Below are 20,788 nucleotides of genomic sequence, written 5' to 3' on the forward strand. Positions count from 1 at the left end.
ACTTGTCATAGTAATTTAATTCGCCAACAAGTCACTGTTGTCTGTCTACCCTAATTGCCACACCAATTTTCAGCTGCTTCAGCTCAAGGAGTAGTCCAGTCTTGCCTGGGGCGGATTTACACCTATAAATGTAAATGTTTTACACCGTTGATATGTAATCTAAAGGTTAGCTGAGTCATATTGCTTAACGATTATCCAAATTGATTGTTTCAAGCTCCCAATACAGCACTGGATACAGCTCAGTAATGAAACATTGCACAGAAGTGATAGGTATCTGAAGCATTTAGATAATGATAGTGTAATATCGTGTTTCGAGTTTTATTAACTAAGTATTAGACTATGGAAGAGGGAAGACCAGTGGCAGCTTGTCTTTTTTTTGTTTTACCTTGGTCGACAGTTAAGACCTTTTTTTGAGATTTGCTGTTCAGGGTTTTGTAAACTCGTGTACTTTTAACATTTGTCCATTGGGTGTAATCAAGTCTCAGGGCCGTTGAGATGTACATACTTTGTCATGCTCGACTGGACGATATGCAATTTAAATAGGGACCTGCTTTAGATAATCACTACAAACGTTATATAATACATTTTATAGGTTCGGATGTGAATAGCATGGATTCCGTGGACAGCGGCTGTCCTCTGGGAAAAACGACGGAAAGCCACCATGAACCCAAGCCGGGGCTGGAGTCCAAAAAGTCCGATCTCACTGTCTGGGAGATGGAGGTGCCAAAGGTAAAAGAAAATGTGTAACTGTACTTATGTTGTTGCTGTTTGTTTGAGGCTACCTTGACTGGTTGTTTTTGTGGGAGCAAAAATTCCAAATGAACGCTTACAATATGCGGAGTGTCCCCTTATTAGATATGCTAATCCGTGAACTCCTCAACTAGAAAAGCAAAGTCAGTTTTCTTGCAGGGTGCAAAGGTACACAGATGAGACTTAATTGTTTCAATGAATGATTAGCGTCTGGTCCATTAAATGATACGAGATTTGTTTCAGACATTTGACACGCCTTTTTGTAAATAGGTAGTTCATTCATGCCATCACGTATGTTGAAAATGAGAATCTGAAGTAATTTCGGTTAATATATATATATACGGATATATTGTCATCTTTATGTAAAAGTTTTCAACTAGTCACATTTTACAAAATCGTTGATTTTTAGTCAGAAGGCAAATGCATTATTTTATTTGCTTCGGAAGGGGTGGGGGGTTTCTCTAAAAACAGGTTTTAGCTGTTTGATAGCACCTTACACTGCTGCCAACATTGCTCTAATGTGAATATTTTAGTACAAGAAACTCGAGACTCGCCTAGCTTTAATGTATGTGAATCATTTTTTTTTTTAATGTCACTAAAGCATCGTGTGGTAAAGCACTTTCATTGACAGCACATTTTTTAATTGAAATGACCAATACATTTGATTTGCATACATACAGTTCGACTGATAAAATTGTATTGCACACAAATGATAATGTGTGGAAATAGGGGTCCAATCAATTTTTTTTATCATTTGTGCTTCATCAAGTAACGTGTCTTATTTGCTTTGATCCAATTTACATCTGTTTCCATCATACTTAGGAAGCAAAACAAAGCACTTTTTTTTGTAATTTGTAACTGCTGAAGATGTGCAGTTCATTTGCAGGTATTATAAAAAAGAAAATGACGTGCTAGAGCCTTTCCTTTCACACTCCCTGTACCCAAGGAAGGTTGCCTCATCAAGTTACCTTTCTTTCACTGACTGCAAGCTGAGACGTTTGTAAACAACAATCCCATGTTAATAAAAAAAAAATGCAGCAATTTGTCCGAAGATATAGCCTGACATTTGACCCCTGCCTTTGAAGTGCAACAAATGTGACCAGATAATTACAGAATTTAGAGGCATCAGAATTTAGAGCATCCACCACTGATCATGACCCACAGTTTCGGAAACACTGGCCTAGAAGCAAAGGGAATAGTGGAAACAGAACAAAAGGATGATAGTTGGTCATAGGTTTGCGCTCAGTCGTAATTAGTGGTTCCAAAACCAATATCAGGCTGCTCCCAGGGATAAAAGTGATGTCTATCAACACCGCCACCAAATGATGAAGACAGATCTACATCAATGAATTCACATACACTGTATCCCGAGCAAGAGAAAATCAGATTTCAAAACAGTTTTCGAGTCCAAAAAAGGTTCTGGTCCATATGTATATTTTGTCTTTTATTGTGTGCACAAAAGCATCCTTTGTGAATCCTAGCCAACACATGTTTCGTCTTATAAGCGGTATACGCACCAAGACTTCCTCAGGGCAACTCCATTAGGGTAAGTATTCATGCCGCAAAACAAAGTTCCAAAGCCCAAACGGTGCAAGAAAATATCAACACAAGGGTTTTGGCGTTTAAACTCTCGTGTTGATACTTTCTTGCACCGTACATGATCGCAAGACTCTATTTACCCCTGACGTGGGGTTTGACATTTGTTTTTTTTTTTTTTTTTAAATTTTTGAAAACCTTTATTGGTGCATCCACAGAAATACAAATACGGGCCCACAACCCTGAGGCCGGCCACGAAAACTGGTTGAGCACAGGTGCAAGCAATACGAAGACGCAATAGCACGGCAATATCGAGAAACAATTAGTCATCAGTTACACTGGAGAGTACTGGCTATCACGCCTAAGGAACAATGAAGGTTAATTTTAAAATTTTTAAGTCTAGAAATCAATGAAGGATAGGTGCAAAGGAGATCCGAGTCCGTACATTAGTTCCACATGAGTAGGCAGCAGGAGTAATAGCAGCAGTTACATGAAACACCCCTTCAGAGTGGCAAAACAGTAGAAAAACAAAGCGGACAACAGGAACCACGCTCGTGCCACTCCCAGCGCCGCCCACTCCCAACCATCCTCTATCACAGACCCAGAAAGGAAAACAGTGTGAGAAAGCGCAGAAAAGTAGGAAAAGGCCCATAGAAATTAAAAGAAAAATAAAATCTACCCCCCCACCCTACACCAATGCGGAGGCTACGGCCTACCCCCCCCGACAATGTGCCTGTCGCCCCATAAAGAACCCGAAATGCAGTTCAAGGAAAAGAAGAGAAGAAAGGAAAAGAGGAGAAAGATAATAAAATTTACTTTGAAATATAGAGAGTGAGAATAGACCGTTCTAATCTGCGACTCTCAAAAAACCATAGAGGAGAAAAAAAAAACCGGTCCCATAGAAATTAACAAAAAAGAAACATAACCCCCCACCCTACACACATGCAGAGGCTATGGCCTACCCCCCCTCAAGCAGCGTGCCTGTCGCCCCATAAACCCGAAATTTAGGAAGAAGAAAAGCCAGAAGAGAGGAGAAGAGACAGCAAGAAATGCCGAAAGAAGGAAAAAGGAAAACAAAAAGGGAAAAATGTCACTCTTGAATATAGGGAGGGAGAAAAGGACAAGCTAATCTACCACTCCCAAAAAGAAGGAGGCGAGGAGGAGCCCACCCAGTAGCTGTTCTCCCGGACTCTCAGCCCCCTGCAACCCTAGCGCCCCGTGGAATAAACAATCAGCGTCATGTAGGAAAGGAGGAGCAATACTGAAGAAACAGGCAAGGTAAACCGGAGCAGCCCCAACACAATCTCCGCCCGCCCCTGCAACCAACACCTTAAGTAAAGCCTAGCCCTGGCCCGATTTAGGACGTCCCCCCGTGCCCGCCCATCCCGAGAAGCCTGATCCAGCAAGAAGAAGGGGAGAACCCTCCCCCACAAGATCAAAGAAACAAAATGGCCATTCTCGGCAATAGAGAAGGGTCTCGAGACCAAAGAAAATACACCAGTCCCAAACCAGTGCATTATTAAAGTCCAGCGGCCAGATGTAACCCACAACATCACCCAGAGCGATAAACAGTGAGGCCCCCACAAAAGAAGGACAGGCCGACAGGATAGGCAAACTTAATGGCAGCAGTCTCTGGGGCTCCGTGGGAAGGGTTTCTCTCCGGGCTGGAGAGGGAGACAAAGTATCAACACGCAAGCGAGAACATTGTAACCCAGTCTCCTGAACATCACGAGGTTGTCGAAAAAGTCCACACGTTTCCGGCAACAATGTCACACTGACCGGGATCAGGGGGGGCTGTGTCGCGGAGCAAGGGAGGAGGATGGGCAGAGTATTGTCCGAGCCAGCCAAGCAGCCTTCGATCTTCTCTTCCAACTGTAGCGCGATCACACGCCATTCGCACCGCAGTTCATCCAACGCCAAAAGAACAGAGGCGAGGGTAATCCGTGTGGGGTCGTCCATTTCCTCCGCAGTATCTGCCCCCTCAGACAAGGCAGCCTCACTGCGTCGCCGTCGAAGAGAAGCCAGGGCGCCACCCTCCCTCACCACAAAGGAGCCCCCACTTTCGAGCAGTTGGCGTCCCCAGACTGTACCTGGGCAGGAGAGCAGGAGCCGCTTCCCCGAGTCAGGATGGGACCACGCATGCAGATTGCAAACAATGGGGGGGGGGGCTCCTTGCCGGCCGACACCGGAGAGGCGAGGAAACGAGGAGGCTACGACCACTGAGGCGCCCACGGCGTGCGCTAAACAATGAAGGGGTGTCTCACCGCTGGTTCCGTGTGAAGCAGGTCAGGAGCACCGTCGGTAGGCAGAGCCAGACACAAGAGCGCGCCAACACAAAGGCTGACCCTCCCGTCAGCCAGTCCAGGATGGCAGAGCCTCCGCTGCGTTATCGTCTCCTGCGGCCACAGCAGTCACTGGCGGCGCGTTGCGATGCAGGGCACAGGTCCGGGCCAGGGTCGCCTCCCACACCACTCTCGACGGTTCTCGGTCCGCCGAGCAGGCAGAGACACCGGAGGGGCCCCTCCGGAATCAGAATTCCTCCTTGTGCAATCCGCCGGTGCAAAAGTACAGAATAGGGTTCAGGATCAGTGTGCGGGAAGCAGGGGCGCCGGGAGCCGGGAGATCACACGTCCGTCTCCGCGGCCATCTTGGCTCCTCCGATTGGGTTTGACATTTGTTGAGACTGGAACAGTTTTTCATACGTGGAAATATTTGCTGGATTATTTTCTTTTAAACTTTACCACAAGGCTTGAGATTGGAACTTTGTTTTGCGGCATGAATACTTACCCTAATGGAGTTGCCCTGAGGAGGTCTTTGTGCGTATATCGCTTATAAGACAAAACACGTGTTGGCTAGGATTCACAAAGGATGCTTTTGTGCACACAATAAAAGAAGACGACCAAATATACATAAGGACTAGAACCTTTTTTGGAGTCACTGTTTTGAAATCTATGATTTACTCTTGCTCGGGATACAGCATATGCAAAGGGAATAGTGGCTTCATTCGGATATCCCAAAAATATAGGGGTCGACTATTGAGGGGAAAGTAGGATTTCCTAGGTTAAACCGGCATTTTTATTTTTTTACTTTCGAGAATTTGCTAGCAGACGACACGCGATGACAGATTTGAGATGAGATTAGCGCTCAGGCACTGTGCAACCCCCTACCTCCTGCATCCCCTGAAGAGCGGATTTGCGTGGCAAAGGATGTTTTTGAGATGAACAGATTGTTCTTGAGATGTGTTCTCCTTCCCTAGCGGTTCCCCCATCTGGCCATTTCGACCAACTAATTTAAATATGTGTCAGAGCACTGTCCCAAATTGATTTAATTTCTAGTGGATTCTGTAAGATTTTCTGGGGAAAGTATTGCAAATACTTAATGTGGGATCTTATGGTTTAATAATATATCAGAATATTTAATAAGAACGTTTCAACCATAGGTTCACCAGTAACCATTCACTTAAATGTCAACAATCTATATAGCATACAAGTTGGGGATATAGTGTAAGGGAAAATGTGGTTACATTGAAATGTAACTATCTCATAAATATTATTCCTCAAAATGGCAAGTGTGAACACATTCAAGCCTTGTTCACTGGTGGTTTTTAGGTTGGGCCTGAGGCAGCACATGCACTATTTATTGCATGCAAGACATTTTGGTAGTGTGCTTAGAGCCTGCCCATTGCTTACCATTAGTTGTCTTCATCACTTTGGTCAGTGCATGCTGGTTTCACTTCCTGTTTGACACTCTCATAGTACATGGCCAAGTACTTGTGTCCTTCGACTACTTGCCTTGTGGGAGCTACCTTTTCTTTTCGTTAAAATACTTCCTTTTTATCGAAACATTTGGGACATTTTTACCTCATGTGCCAACCCCTCTGTGTCCCTCTCACCCACAGACTTTTGTTCCCCACAAGTGCTCATATTCCCCATGTCCCCACTTGTCAGTGTGTTTCTGCCTTTCCCTTGCCTGCCCACCCTGCCCCTCCTCTGTTGTTGCTTACCCATGCCTGCCCCTCATCTGTTGTTGCTTGCCCATGCCTGACCCTCCTCTGTTGTTGCTTGCCCACACCTTCCCCTCCTCTTTTGCTTGCCCACACCTTCCTCTCCTCTGCTGTTGCATGCCCACGCCTTCCTCTCCACTGTAGTTGCTTGCCCACGCCTTCCCCTGTTGCTTGCCCACGCCTTCCCCTCCTCTGTTGCTTGCCCACGCCTTCCCCTCCTCTGTTGCTTGCCCACGCCTTCCCCTCCTCGTTGCTTGCCCACGCCTTCCCCTCCTCTGTTGCTTGCCCACACCTTCCCCTCCTCTGTTGCTTGCCCATGCCTTCCCCTCCTCTGTTGCTTGCCCACGCCTTCTCCACCTCTGTTGCTGCTTGCCCTTGCTGCTTGCCCACGCCTTCCCCACCTCGGTTGCTTGCCCATGCCTTCCCCACCTCTGTTTCTTGCCCACGCCTTCTCCACCTCTGTTGTTGCTCCTCGCCCACTCTGGCTCAGGTCTGGTATGCCCTAGACCCAGGAACTGATTGATAGCGTTGGACTTGCAGGACGCCTAGATTCAAATTCCTGTCCTGTATGCTTGTTTCTTACTTGCGGTTCATGGTAGGCCACAAGCACTTTCAGTTCACTGTGCTTCCCTTTGGTCTTACCAGGCCCTTCGGTGTTCACCAAGTTAATCGCGGTGGTGAAAATTCGGGCCTATTCTACCATGCAGCGTGTCAAGGATATTCAGGCTGATACGGATGGTCAAACCTGTATCCTGAATTTCAATGAGACTGACTCTAAGGCTGCTGAGCCTCATGAACTTCTGCATCCTGCTAGTGAAACATGTCAGATGGCATATGCAGGCTCTGCACTAGGACCTGAAGTTCCAATGAGTGCAGCATCGGGGGAATCTCTCCGACATGGTTCAGATCTAGGATTGACCTGCAGTGGTGGCTTACCAACTATGATTGGTCAACAAGGTCACACATTAGTAACAGATGCCTCACTCCTGGGATGGGGTGGCCATCTGGGGAAGTTGGAGATCAGAGGACTCTGGTCTTCAGCGGAATCCACATGAACTTGCTAGCACACTGAGTGATTCGCTCGGTATTGAAAGCTTTCTACCTACCATCAAGGGGCAGCTGGTCCAGATTTTCACGGACAACACCATGGCCATGTGGTACTATAAGAAACCGGGCGGGTGAAGTCCTGGACCCTTTGTCAAGAAGCCCCCCGTCTTTGGAGTTGGCTGGAACAGGGTATCTCCATTGTGGATTAGCACCTGGCAGGTTCTCTGAATGACTGGGTGGACAAACTCCGCTATCGATAACCAGCATATCACGAATGGCGTCTCCATTCGGAGGTAGAAGTGAGGGGAGCCTTGTATAGATTGGTTTGCCTCCTGCAACAATGCGCAATTTCAGCAGCTTTGTACGCTGGAATTTCCTCGGCTAAACTTAATCTCGAGTGGAATTCAGGCCTCCTGAAGGCCTTTTCGCCATTATCACTCCAGTCCAGAGTGCTCTAGAAGATCAGGAGCGACTGAGCCCAAGTCATTTTTGGAGGTCCAGACTGGTCACAGAGAATCTGGTATCCAGAGCTTCCCCACATGTGTATCGATCCACCGATCAGGTTCCTGTTTCAGAAGGATCTTCTGTCACAGAAGCAGGGATTGGTCCTCCACCCAAACCTGTCAACTCTGTGCTTTAATGCATGGAAATTGAGCGATGGTAGTTGACCGCATACGACATTCTTCCCGAAGTCTGTGATGTGATTTTTGGCAGCCGGGTGTCCCTTTACAAAGACAATGTAAGGCTGCTGGTGGCAGAAATTTGTAAATTATTGTACAGAAAGGTCTAATGACTCTTTCTGCTTCCCTCTCTCAAGTCCTTTTCTTTATTTGATCCTTGTCCAGCAGGGCTCCGCTCTGGGCACTCTTAAAGGATACCTTTTGGCCTTGTCTGCCTTCTTGAGGCTGCCAGACTAACCCTTTTTAATTTAAATCCCCTATTGTAAACCCATTTCTTAGGGGCTTGTACTTGTGTTCCCACCTGCCCCATTCATCATGCCTCAGTGGGACCTTAATTTGGTTCTCACCTTCATGTGTGCTCCATTTGAACCTCTGCACAACTGCCGTATCTGACTGCTCACCATCAAAACAGCCTTTCTAGTGGGAATAACTTCTGCCAGGAAGGTGAGCGAATTGCAGGCTGTCATCCAGGCCTCCTTTCCTGACCATGGGCTAGATGTAGGTAATTGACATTTACCGATTCAAAAGTACCGAATTTTACCGATTCGATATTTTTGATTTGGTAAATGCTATGTAGATAATAATTCGGTAAAAAATTCTGAATCGTTACGATTCGGTATTTACCGAATACCGATTCAGTGTTTGCCATTCATTCCAATGGGCCTGAAGGCCCATAGGAATGAATGTCAATTACTGAATCGGTAATTACCGATTTGGTAAAATAGGGAAAGAGTCAAGGGTGGCAGGGTGTCTTTTTGACACCCTGTTGCACCCCTGAATAGTGATTGTGTGCACATGTGGCACACATACATGCCCTAAGGGCATGTATGTCTGTCACATGACACAGGTGTAAATGCACAGATTTGCATTTACAGAGGTATTCGTTATTTACCACCAACTAATAGTTTGTGGTAAATAACGAATCCTTAAAGCACAGAAGCACTCTTTGAAGTGCTTCCTACATGTCGTTACCGATTTGTTAAATACCGAATCGGTAAATGATTCGGTAAATACTGAATCGGTAAATACCGATTCGTTATTTACCGAATTGGTAAATTTACTACCTACATAGGAAAAGCCTATTACCGGTCGGTAACTGTTGATTTCAGCCGTTACCGACCTGTAATAGCCTTCCTACATCTGACCCCATCTTCCCTAATAAGTTGGTGCTTCGCACTAGGGCCTCCTTCTTACAACAAGAGCATCCCTGCACACATTTTCCAAACACTACTACCTGGACAGTTTAGCTTGCATGGACAATCTTTTTGGCCGTTCTGTCCTGCAGGACTTCCTGCTCTAACCTTGTCCGTAGTCCCTTCAGCGATGGTATTGCTGAGGTATCTATCCTAAGCTAAGAAATCTACGGCTAGATGTTTGTCAGATGGACAAGTTACTTAACTTTGGTAACGCCTAATCTGGTAGAGGCATGATCTAGCCGCAGATTCCTTACTTACCCACCCATCCTCCCCGTATTTCAGACTGGTTGTTAGGGTCAGGGCTAGTCCCTTTTTAGGGCCCTAGTTCTGCACATATCACTATCAGTGCACTTCATGGCTTAGCACTCATGGCGTGTAAAGTAACTGACAGCGCACTGAGGTGGCGCCTATATAGGTGACGCGGACGGCACTTCTGGGGCAGATAGCGCTGACGACTTTGTACAGAATGGACCAATGCCACCTACCGGCGTGCAAGAGTATTGTTTGAGGAAATGTTTCCAGATCCAGCCTGAAGCCTGGAATGTTCTAAGATAAGGAATCTGCAGCTAGATCATGTGTCTACCAGATAAGGTGTTACCGAATGGAAGTAGCTTGTCCTTCAGGAGTTGGAAACCCTAATTTATTCTAGAGATTGGCCAGTCCCCTTCAGAAGGGTGAGCTAAAGCCACATAGTGCAATCCGTTGGCTCATTGCTGCTTTTAAAAATGCGACTGCGAAGTCAGAGCTTCTGCTAGCATTCTGATTTTCTGTGGCTAATCAATGTCAATACAAAGCAACCGTTTGTCCCAACAGCATCTTTCAGTTGAATTACGCAGGTTTTGATTTTGTACACCAATCTTAGATAGACATGACAGCCATTTTAATTAGTACTCTACAGTGCTCAGTAAACAGCAGTGGGCGAAACCTGTAGCATGCACATGATAGTTGGTGGGCTTAATCATCACCTGCAACCGTGGGGTAAAGGACACAAGCAAGATTCCTAGGTTCCATGTCACCTTAACCAGGATTGGTAGACTACTCTGCTTTAAAGAAACCGATAATTGCTTAGAATCCAGAGCACCTGTTTTGCTGCTGTTACGTTTATATGCATCTAACATTTTATTGCACTAAGGCAGTCTGCTAGCTAGAGGTCCTTGGCATTATAGTGGATATCGTCCAGTAGGAGCGTGTCATCTGAGTACAGTTGACATCTTATGTCCCTGTCTTTGATCAGGTGTGCAAGTGAGTTCACATATATGCATCAATAAAACATCCTGTGATTATGTCAAACCCTTTGGTGCTCTGCATTTTAGAATTGAGGATTCTAAAAAGTCCTTGCCTAGTTTAGCATATTGAGTTTGCTCTTGTAGAAAAAACTGAGCCAGGCCAAAACTCTGTTGAATTGCTATTAGGTGCTGGACAACCAACTTATGAGCCAACATATTGAATTCCATTGACCGTTTTGGTGGAATCGGAGTTATTTTGTGGCCCTAGTATTGGAAGTTCAAGATCCTTCTCCCTGATGCCTTTAATGCCCATTGTGGCCCCTCAGAAGGGGGAAGCCTAATTATAAAAGGTTACCTTCCTCAATATAGTTTTTGTCACTTTTTGCCGCTGTGGATTTTATAAATTTTACTGCAAATGGAAGAGTTGATAGGTCTAGAATTGGCATTTAGTGTCGACTTTTTAAAAAAAAAAAAAATTTTTATGCCACAGCTTTTATTAACACCTTCAGTGCGGCGCGAATTCTCGCACTGTGATGAAGGTTCTAATGAGCCAACGGGCTCATGACTGAACGGTTCCGTCATGAGCACAGGCCAACTGACGCTCATGATGGAACCGTTCCGTCATGAGCATCGAATGGGTTAATGATCTTTAGGTAGAAGCCTCTTCGCAGAGTTGCATTTTTTTATGCTTGCAAGGTCTTCAGCCATTGTTTCAATACATTATTTTACTAGAAAGCAGATGTCATCAATGGATCCCTGGGGCTTTAAGCTGGCAACTCTTTCTATTACATCTTAAACTCTTACCAACAAATGGACTAAAAATGTTTCGGAGGAGAGTATACTGCATTTTTGTATTGGTAAAGGTTTGCCTTGATGTTCGCCTTAAATGTATTTTTTTTGGGAGGAAAACGGGCTGCAGATTTGTCTCAAAACACTTGAGTGGATGTTTTGCCTGTATGCTTATTCCGACACCGAAGCTGGACATAGCTCATTGGGAAAGGCCCTTTAATCTCAAGACAATTCATCATTGCAAGCAAATAAAATGGAACCAAGCAATGTTTCTTCAGTCAAAACTATCTTAGATACTTCAGTATTAATGCTTCAAGTGGAATAATTGTTTTCTGAATTTTTCTGTATACACACACCACACCTGAATGAACTCCACTGGTCCCCCATTCACAAATGAGTACAATTCAAACTCCTCACCCACGCTTTCAACTACGTAACACTGGCTCACCATATCTCAGCAGTCGCATCTGCTTTCACAAACCTAGACACCTCCACTTGTCCTTACTTCTACTTGTACAATTTCCATGCATATGGAAAAACAGATCTAGAAGTAGTCTTCTACATCGCTCCTAAAGCTTGGAACAACCTGCCACTACATATAAGAGCCTCTTCCTAATTTCTTGAATTCTGCAAGAAGCTGAAGACCTGGCTTTTCCCTAGGGGTGCCTAGATTCACGCCTGCTCAGTAGCAAGACAGCCTTCTAGGTGGTCGTGCGCTCTACAGATCTGCATAACATAGCAGTTGGCATCAGAAATGTTGTTTGACGTAGAACCCAGCATCTGTTCTCACAGATTTGAGCAGACTTTTGTCTGTAGTGCTGCTTTCTGATAAAATATCATTGCCCCTTTAAGTGATAGCTGCCTGTTCTTTCCTCTTTAAACATGGTCTTCAGTACAGCTGTTAAGTCACCTTTTTATGTTGGTGTCTGCAGGTTTCTACACAGACTGCTTCTGTCACTGAGATTTTGTGAGGTGGAGTGCTCCCATTAAAATTCCCTCTATAAAGTATGAATTGCTGGCTCGCTAACAGTGCTTTTTTCTTCCATTCTTATGCTGAGGTCCTATTTAGAGTGCTTGCTGTAAGCATTTTAAATGTTTTTTTCCCTGTAGATTCTGCGTCCGTAAATCCACCTGTAGCCTCAAATTTTCTTTGTTATCGAACGATTTTCTATCACGTATTTGTATTTGTATTTAATTTATTTATAGAGCGCTAACAATCATCCTGAGTAGGATTTCACGGCGCTAAAGTTGGATGCTGAGAGGTACGATAACCACACTGAGTGATGATTTATTCTGATTTAGGGAAGAGTAGTGTCTTTAGTTGTTTCCTAAAACGTGCAAGTAGATGTGTCATAAATGTGGTGCTTTATAGTAAATTTTATTTCTAGTTAAACTACTCGTCCTCTTAATTTTGCAGCATTTGGTTGGACGGTTAATTGGCAAGCAGGGACGTTATGTGAGCTTCCTTAAGCAGACATCTGGTGCCAAAATATACATTTCAACTCTACCTTATACACAGGAATTCCAAATATGTCACATAGAAGGTGAGTGGATTTAAGCGGTTTCTTAATGTTAAATTGTTGACTCTCTAGGACCTCCCAGAACAGTGATAATTGTGTGAAACTAAGTTTCGATCATTTGCAAGATTGCTGAAGTTCAGTTTAATCACACTGTCCCAACACATTTATTTGGGAGTAAATATCTACATATTTCATACATTGTATTAAAGAAGTAATTTCCCCAAACAACTGGAAATGTGCCTCTAATAGACATTAGCTAACGCAAGGAGATGATGGACGGAGTGATGAAACTTTTCAGAAAATCACCCCCAGTCCCAGATCGTGAGTAACAACCCCTCATCAGCCAAGCTAGCTTGAATCCAGTGGCATAGTGAGCAAGGGACCACGTCTGGGCATACCCTGCCAACTTAGGGCGAACAAAGCAAACACAGTGATGGAGTTAGGCCCAGATCTCTGTACTGGGGGGAAAAGTATGTTCAGCATTCTATCCATCAATTGTTATTTTTGCAAGTCAACCAACCCAAGTGGGACAGATATGCTGAGATGTGGGTCCCGTGCTCTCCATGCCACTGAAGTCAAGATAGCCTGGCTGATGAGAGGTGAAACCCAGAAACTGGTCCTAGGATGCTTGTTTTTAGTCCAGGGAGGACCTGGCTTGGCAGTTCAGGCTAGATTATTTGCATAATATACCCATCTCACTTAAATGAAGTTAAAGAAAACCTATGTCATTTAAACATAGTTCAACTGGTCATTTAGAAACAAAACGTTGTTTTAAATAGAATATAGGTGTTGTTTAAAATGTGTAAACCTTAATTCTTCCAACGTGAATGAAACAACTTGTGGGATTGGTGTCACTCTGTCCCTGTTGTGATTCAATGGCCCCTGCCAGAAATGACATTTTCTGTACATGTGTATGAAGGGCTACATATGGCTTCATGCTCTGGAAATCAGTGGGCTCTGTCTGTAAGGTTCATGAATGACCCCTAGAATTAATACCAAGCATTTTCAATGCAATAGGACTCTCATTTGCGAGAGTTTAAGCTATTGGCATTGTAAATGACACTGTCTTTTATTTGTTTTTAAAAGCAACACATATATAAAAGGTATTGTCATTTCTAATGCTGATCGCCCAACTCTCGCAAATGCGAGACCACTTTCACAGTGACCGTGCCCCTTTCTTAAAATGCTGCTCACTGTATTGAGGTTACACTGAGCAGCGTCTAAAGAAATGGGCATGGTCAACAAAGTAGAGAGGGTAGGCTTAAGCTTTTACATCTATGGTCATCATATACAAGCATGTACCGTGTCCTGCTAGTCATTCGTGCTGCGTGTCTCCTGTTTAAATTATCCAAAATAGTCGTACATGAGGGCGCTGGTAGGAGTGAGTTTGCAGTGTTTTTGGAGGTATTTACAGCAGCACTACAGCTTCTCAGCATTGCTTTCTGTGTCTGGTCAGTCTACAGTTGTAAGTCTTCTATTGACTGTTATTGTGATTCGACGAGACACCGCCTGGGGCGGGCGCAGCTTGATCCGGTTCCAGCTCGTCAATGTGGGTGCCGAGGCTGCGGCTCCAGCATTGGGTAGTGCTACCTTCAGCAATGGGCAGCTAAGGAGAGATCCCAAGCCCCTCCCTGAGAATATAGCTGTGACGAGGTAGGCCTGCCACTATACCGTTGCTCAAGTGTGGCGGCCTGATCATTGCAGAACAAGGCAGTGGCTAGATGCCCCATATAATGCAATGGAAAAATACATGCAGATTCTGGCTTGAGTGACCGTTCGTGGGGGCAACTGTATTATAACATGTGAAGAGCTTGGGCGCTGAAACCTGCTGTGCGTGACCCTGAAACCTGCCGTCCAAGCCCCTAAGGTAGGGCAGTGAGGGTTTGTATTCAGCACCGGAACCTCGCGAAAAGCATCAAGGCTTCCTGCTGCGTGCCAGACACGGCCCCAGTCTTAGCCCGTCATAGCCCGATAGAGGCTTAGCTGTGCCACCCTCCTGAGACTTGACCTCTGACTTCTACCATCAAAGGCACTACATTTTTTTGCTTTTTGCCCCTCCGTGTGCATTTGCTTGGAAATTCGAGGTGCCTGGTCGCTCCCTATATTTTGAACTGTTACTTGCTGTACTCCAGCATGGGCGTGTTGCCACCACCGAGTATTCTCTCTCCCATTGATAAATATTTAACCTAGGCTGTGGGTATGGTCACTAATGAAAATAAGGGTGGTAGTGACACCTCTCCCTTATACCGAAGGAGCTTGCCCTAACAGTACCTCTCCAACACCCTAATGCTCCATGTTCAACTGAACTCGCCTGGTTGAGTAAGCCTAGTTTGGCTTCAGGCCTGTCTGCTGGCTCAGGGAAGAGCGGGCTATGTAGTAACGCTATGTTGGCCTGCCCGGGGGCTAAGCCTACAGCAAAAGGAAAGGGAATGGAGTCCATTGCCATTGAGCGTAGTGCTACTGGCATGGTGTATAGCAATCCACACCGTGAGTCTGACCCAGAGAGTAGCCCAGAACCTAAGCGCAGAAGGAAATATGATACAAATTACAAAAAATGGATATCCAGCTGCAAATGTGAAAATGGCCCTCTGAAATAGGTCCTGTAATGACGAGGAGGTACTTGTGACAGTATCTGTTGCTACAGAGAACATCTTTGCCTAGCTTAGTTGTCGCATAGGCAAGCTATTGGGTGTTAAACTGTGCCGCATTATTGATCGCCCGGTCCAATTGGAAGCCAAACTAGCAATGCGACCAGCCTTAAGGGCATTCACTTGTTCTCGGGAGACTCAGTGCACCCTTATCTCCCCTATGAATTATTCTTCCAATCACAGGGGTGGAGGGGCAGTTGATAACCCAATCCCTGATTTTAATGTTGGGCCAGCTCCTACCAGAACATCCAGGATCAATGAAGCGCACCCCATTAGGGATAATCAAGCTGTCCAGCCACCTGTAATATGTGATTCCAGCACAGACACGCTTCATGTGATTGACTTCCATCCCGCCTCTGCTCCCTATGTTATTTTTCTGGCGAACGTTTCCAGACTCTCAGTTGGCAACCTGGAAAACACAAGGGGTCTTCTGAACAAAACTATTCACTGGTTGAACATGAACGTGCCTGGCCACGGGGACAGATCTAAAGCGCTTTTGTTGACCAGACGTGTGGGAGGGGTTGGCAGGTTGGGAGAAGGGTACCAGGGGGATGATATTGTGTTCAACTTTCGTAACCCTTTGGTTATAATGGAGATCCTGAGACAAGCTAGCATCGGACTGGTGAAAACCAGCTCCGTTAAGATTCTGCCACTTGGTTATTTCTATAGGCACTTTTCCGCCTCGCACTCTAACGTCGATGGGTTAGCTGCCACAAAGAGCGTTCCTCCTAGGCTTCCCTCCGAACTCTCCCAACTGATTGTACTGCTTAATAACAGATTCACGGTTTTGGGTGGGCTGGAGGACAGTGATTGATTGCCAAGTGAGGAGAACGAGGAGTGCAAATGCTCTGGCTCCTCGGCTGAAGCTGGTGTATCTCTTAGGCCTATTCCTGCTGTACAATTGATTACCAACGCAGCCCAGACTAATCTCCCAAAAGGTCGAGAAACAGTTGTTCAAATGGTAGAAGGTGGTTTAGATCATGCTTGTATTACATTTCTAAGCTGGAATGTGGTAGGACTAGCTTCCAAAATTTTGAACGAACGAAGACTGGAATTTTTTTATCTTGAAGCATGATAGTCTTTATGCAGGAAACATGGGACGAGAGACAGCTTTTGAGGGTTTTACTTGTTTTAGTTTGCCTGCAACACTGTATCCAGCGGGAAGAACTAAAGGAGTTGACAGCTTGGTTTAAAGTAAATATTGGTTGTTGTTGTACATAGCTTATTCCCTTCTTGTTTCCTTCCTTGCTTTTCCTTCTACCAACCTTCTAGATTGTTTATGTGATTCTCCCCATGACGCTACTGCTGATTCTAATCTGTGACAGTTAGTGCTTGGCCAGATGGGCGACGGTCCTGTTATTTCTGTACTGCTGCATTAAACTACTTACCTGCCACCTTCCTGTATCCGGAGTCTTCATTACATCTTACAACATTTGGCGACTTGCTGATGGGAGTATCTGGCCATTTCGTGTTTGCAGCAAAAGAAGTATTAAGAAGAAACAGCGATCCGTTCCCCAACGAATCCACGGAAAACAGCGTCTTGGTCTGCCGATCCTCTGCTGCTTCAGGCGTCGAGCGGCGTTGAGAGGGGCCGAGGGAAATTTGAATATTTCGCATTTCTCCGCCTCTCCTCCCTGCCTTAGTTTGACTGATGACATCATCTACTGGTCGCGTGCATTTGTCTGCGTGTTCACCGCGCGACAAGTTGTCCTAGCAACGAAGCAACGAAGTACGTAAGTGGAATGCTATTCCTTGTTGCTGAGTAACTCATCTCCTTGACTACGGAAGACGCAAGGAGCATTGCACGTCACCTGGTATAATCACGAACTGAACGCTACGCGTCATTTACGCGAGGTTGACTACGTGACCTCTGTGACGCATGACGCTAGCGGCCATTTTGAATAAATTTTCTCGGTCTGATTGTCGTCGGCAGACAAACGCTAAGAAAAATATAATAAGTAAGTGGTTCGTTAATTCTTCATGGTGACTTGTCGACTGTGTTACCTAAAAGAGGATTCGGAGGTTTCTGTACCAAGTAAGCGCGTTTTAAGTTTAATTTTTGTAGCGCTTCTTCGTTGCAATGATGTTTATTTAAGCGCATGACATTTATTTACGTGACTTTGTGGCATTACCATTCATCAGTATATAACCTGGTATACTAGCGCTTTGGTGTATACTAGCGTTTTGGTGACTTGCCTCTTTTCTTTAACTAATCCAGTTATTCAAAGACTTTACAAAAGGGTGTGTTATCATGGCACAATCTATTAATGTTGCCCTTCCTCCACAATTTTTAAGTGAACCGGGCAATCCATCCACTGCCTGGGAAGTCTGGATTATAATGTTTAACAATTACATCGAGGCTCTAGACGGAGAAGACTTTTCACCAAAAAGAAAAAAAGCACTCTTAATGACCACATTAGGAAAGGAGGGACAACGTCTATTTAAATATCTACCACAACTTTTGTCTTCCACTTCACAACCTTTGGATGAGTTTAAAGAAGCTATTGCTAGACTGGAGAATAGATTTGGGAAAGAAGAAAATCTAGTTCTTCAACGATACAAATTTTACAAGAACAAACAACTCGAGGGTGAAAGCATAGACGACTTTGTTGCCCGCCTACGTGAATTATCTGTCAAATGTAACTTTGGTCAAATGGCTGATGAACACATTAGGGATCAGTTAATCGTACAGGCAAATAATCGGAAAATTCAAGAACGTTTATGGGCTGCCAAGAAACTGCTCTTAAAGTAGCAATTGAATTAGCTAAAGTTGTTGAGGAGAGCGAAAAGTGCATGAAGGAACTGCAAAAGAGTAGTATAGATTCAAAAATTACCGAAATATCTCATAAGGTTGTCCATAGTGACATTAGCGATGATGAGGCAGCTGCTGTCGCTATTGTTAGAAAGAAAGGCTATGTCTTGCAGAAGAAAAATGTCTCAACAGTCCTTTAATAGACCCCAGTTGCAGCCTATTAATAGATCCATGTCTAAGATGTGTTCTAGATGTGGGAGTTATTCACATATGTCTGATGCAAAATTCTGTTTTGCTAACAATAAGGAGTGTTTACGTTGTGGTAAGATAGGTCACTTCGCAAAAATGTGCAAAAACAGATCCAACCCGAGGTTTACTGTTGTGAGTGAATATGGTGACCTAAAACGAGATGTTAACAAAATTCTGGTTTTATGCGATGCTGTATGTTCATGTGTTGAAAAGAGGGAGCGAATTCCTAAAGCTAATTTTATGATTGATGACAAATGTGTCAACTTGATGGTCGACACCGGTTCTAAGTGGACCATTATTCCTTCATCTATGCTGAAGGAGGTATGGGGAAACAAATGTCTGGATGTGTTTGACATTTTCCCTTCCGGTTACCAGGGTGAGAAAATTGACCTTCTTGGTTGCTTTGAAGGGAAAATTATTTTTAAAAACAGGTCCACCTGGGGTAAGATTTGTGTGTCTGTAGATGGTCCCGCTATATTGGGACGTTCCCACCAATATGACTTGCATATTATTGTTAATCCCAGAGCTGATGAACCTGTTTTAGTTATTGATGATTGTTCTATTGATGACATTCTTACTAACCACAATCTTGTATTCAGGGATGAATTGGGTGAACTCCAGGGCTACTCTCACAGAATACTGTTGAAAGAAGGCAGTATTCCTGTACAGCACAAAGCTAGGAGAGTTCGTTTTGCCTTACGTGATGAGGTTAAGGCTGTCCTGGAAGAGATGCTTCAAGGTGGTATCATTGAGCCGGTAGAAGCTTCTCCATGGGTTTCCCCCGTGGTCATTTCGCAGAAACCCGACAACAAAATTAGGTTCTGTGTAGACCTACGCTCTTTGAATAAATGTGTGGTGGCTGATGTATTTCCTTTGCCGAACATTAATGAATTAGTTTCCACACTCAAGGGGGCAAGATTCTTCAGCAAATTAGACCTTAAACACGCATATCATCAGATTCGTTTAGATGATAGTTCAAAACATCTTACTGCTTTCATTACAGGCGAGGGAACTTTTCAATTTACTAGGTTACCATTTGGACTCATTTCCGCTGCTAGTGTGTTTCAGCGAATGGTTACCGAGGTGTTCAAAGGGTTAGACAAAGTAATTTTCTTCCAAGATGACATTCTCATTTTCGGAGATACCTTGGAAGAACATAACAATGTCCTACAGAATGTTCTGCGTAGAGTTGTTGATGCTGGTCTCACGTTGCGCCGTGAGAAATGTGCATTCTTGGTCAAAGAGGTTGAATATTTAGGTTTCTGTCTCTCTGCAGATGGCATTAGGCCTAAAAAAAATGTATTGGAAGCTATTGAGTTAGCCCCCTCCCCAGCCGATAAGGAACAACTCAGGTCCTTCATGGGACTAATTGAGTTCTACTCTAAATTTGTGAGGGATTTCGCTACGAAAACAGCTCCCTTAAGGTCTCCGTTGAAAAAGGGGGTAAAATTTTCATGGTCGAATGAACAAGTCTTGTTTCTGTGGCATCAAATCTGAACTTAAGTCTGCTAATGTCCTTACCCCTTTTGACATTAAGCGATCTTCTGTCTTAATGGTTGATGCGAGTGGTGTCGGTCTTGGTGCAGTGCTTCTCCAGAAACATGATGGAACTGAGAAAACTATAGCCTTTGCATCTAGACCATTGTCTGCCTCTGAAGTTAACTATTCCGTTATTGAGCGGGAAGCTCTTGCGGCTGCATGGGGTGTAAACTATTTTAGAACATATTTGTGGGGTTCACGTTTCATTCTTCGCACAGATCACAAACCCCTGGTTAATGTCTTGGCGCCTGGTGGAACGGGCAAAGGTTCGCCCAGGCTAGCCAGATTAGCTTCCCGCCTGCAAGATTATCAGTTTGAGGTAGAGTTTGTTCATGGCTGGAGGAACATTCAGGCAGATTGTTTATCGCGCCTCCCAGTACCTTCTGTCAATGGTCAAGATTCATCAGAAGATATTTGTGACGATATGGCTGTTGCATCTCTGCAAGATGTTTTGTTTTTGTGTGAGAGTTCCTTCTCGGCTGAAGAGTGGTCCAAGAGCATGGAAGAAGATCATGTCTTAAAAGCTGTTGTTGATCTTGTTCTTAAAGGAGCAAGAAGAGAGAGTACCCTAGAGCCTTCTGTCAGACCTTTTCTTAGGGTTTTGAGTGAATTGTCCTTGTTTGGTAAAAATGTACTAATGAGAGGTGATAGTTTTATTCCTCCTAGTTCCTTGAGGAGTAGGATTCTCAGCTTGGCTCATGAGGGTCATTTGGGCCAAACCCTCACTCAGCGGCGTGTGAAGGAGAATTTCTGGTGGCCTTCAATTGATAGTGACGCTGTGGATTGTGTGGTTAAATGTTCCTTTTGTAAAGAGGGTGAGAAACGCCTAAAAGTCGTTGGTTCTCATTCAATT

General features: G+C 44.6%; 1 protein-coding gene across 1 annotated transcript in view; it reads left to right on the plus strand.

Annotated features, from left to right (window-relative positions):
* Positions 1-18,147, plus strand: part of AKAP1 (A-kinase anchoring protein 1) — a 168,341-nt gene extending 150,194 nt beyond the window's left edge. The window contains exons 4-6 of the mRNA XM_086954046.1: positions 593-729; positions 12,645-12,771; positions 17,816-18,147. Coding sequence (XP_086810172.1) covers positions 593-729; positions 12,645-12,771; positions 17,816-18,147 — 596 coding nt within the window. The remainder of the gene's footprint in view (positions 1-592; positions 730-12,644; positions 12,772-17,815) is intronic.
* The last annotated feature ends 2,641 nt before the right edge of the window (positions 18,148-20,788 follow it).

Source organism: Lissotriton vulgaris, chromosome 2_1, assembly GCF_964263255.1.
Source record: "Lissotriton vulgaris chromosome 2_1, aLisVul1.2, whole genome shotgun sequence".
Lineage (NCBI taxonomy): Eukaryota > Metazoa > Chordata > Amphibia > Caudata > Salamandridae > Lissotriton > Lissotriton vulgaris.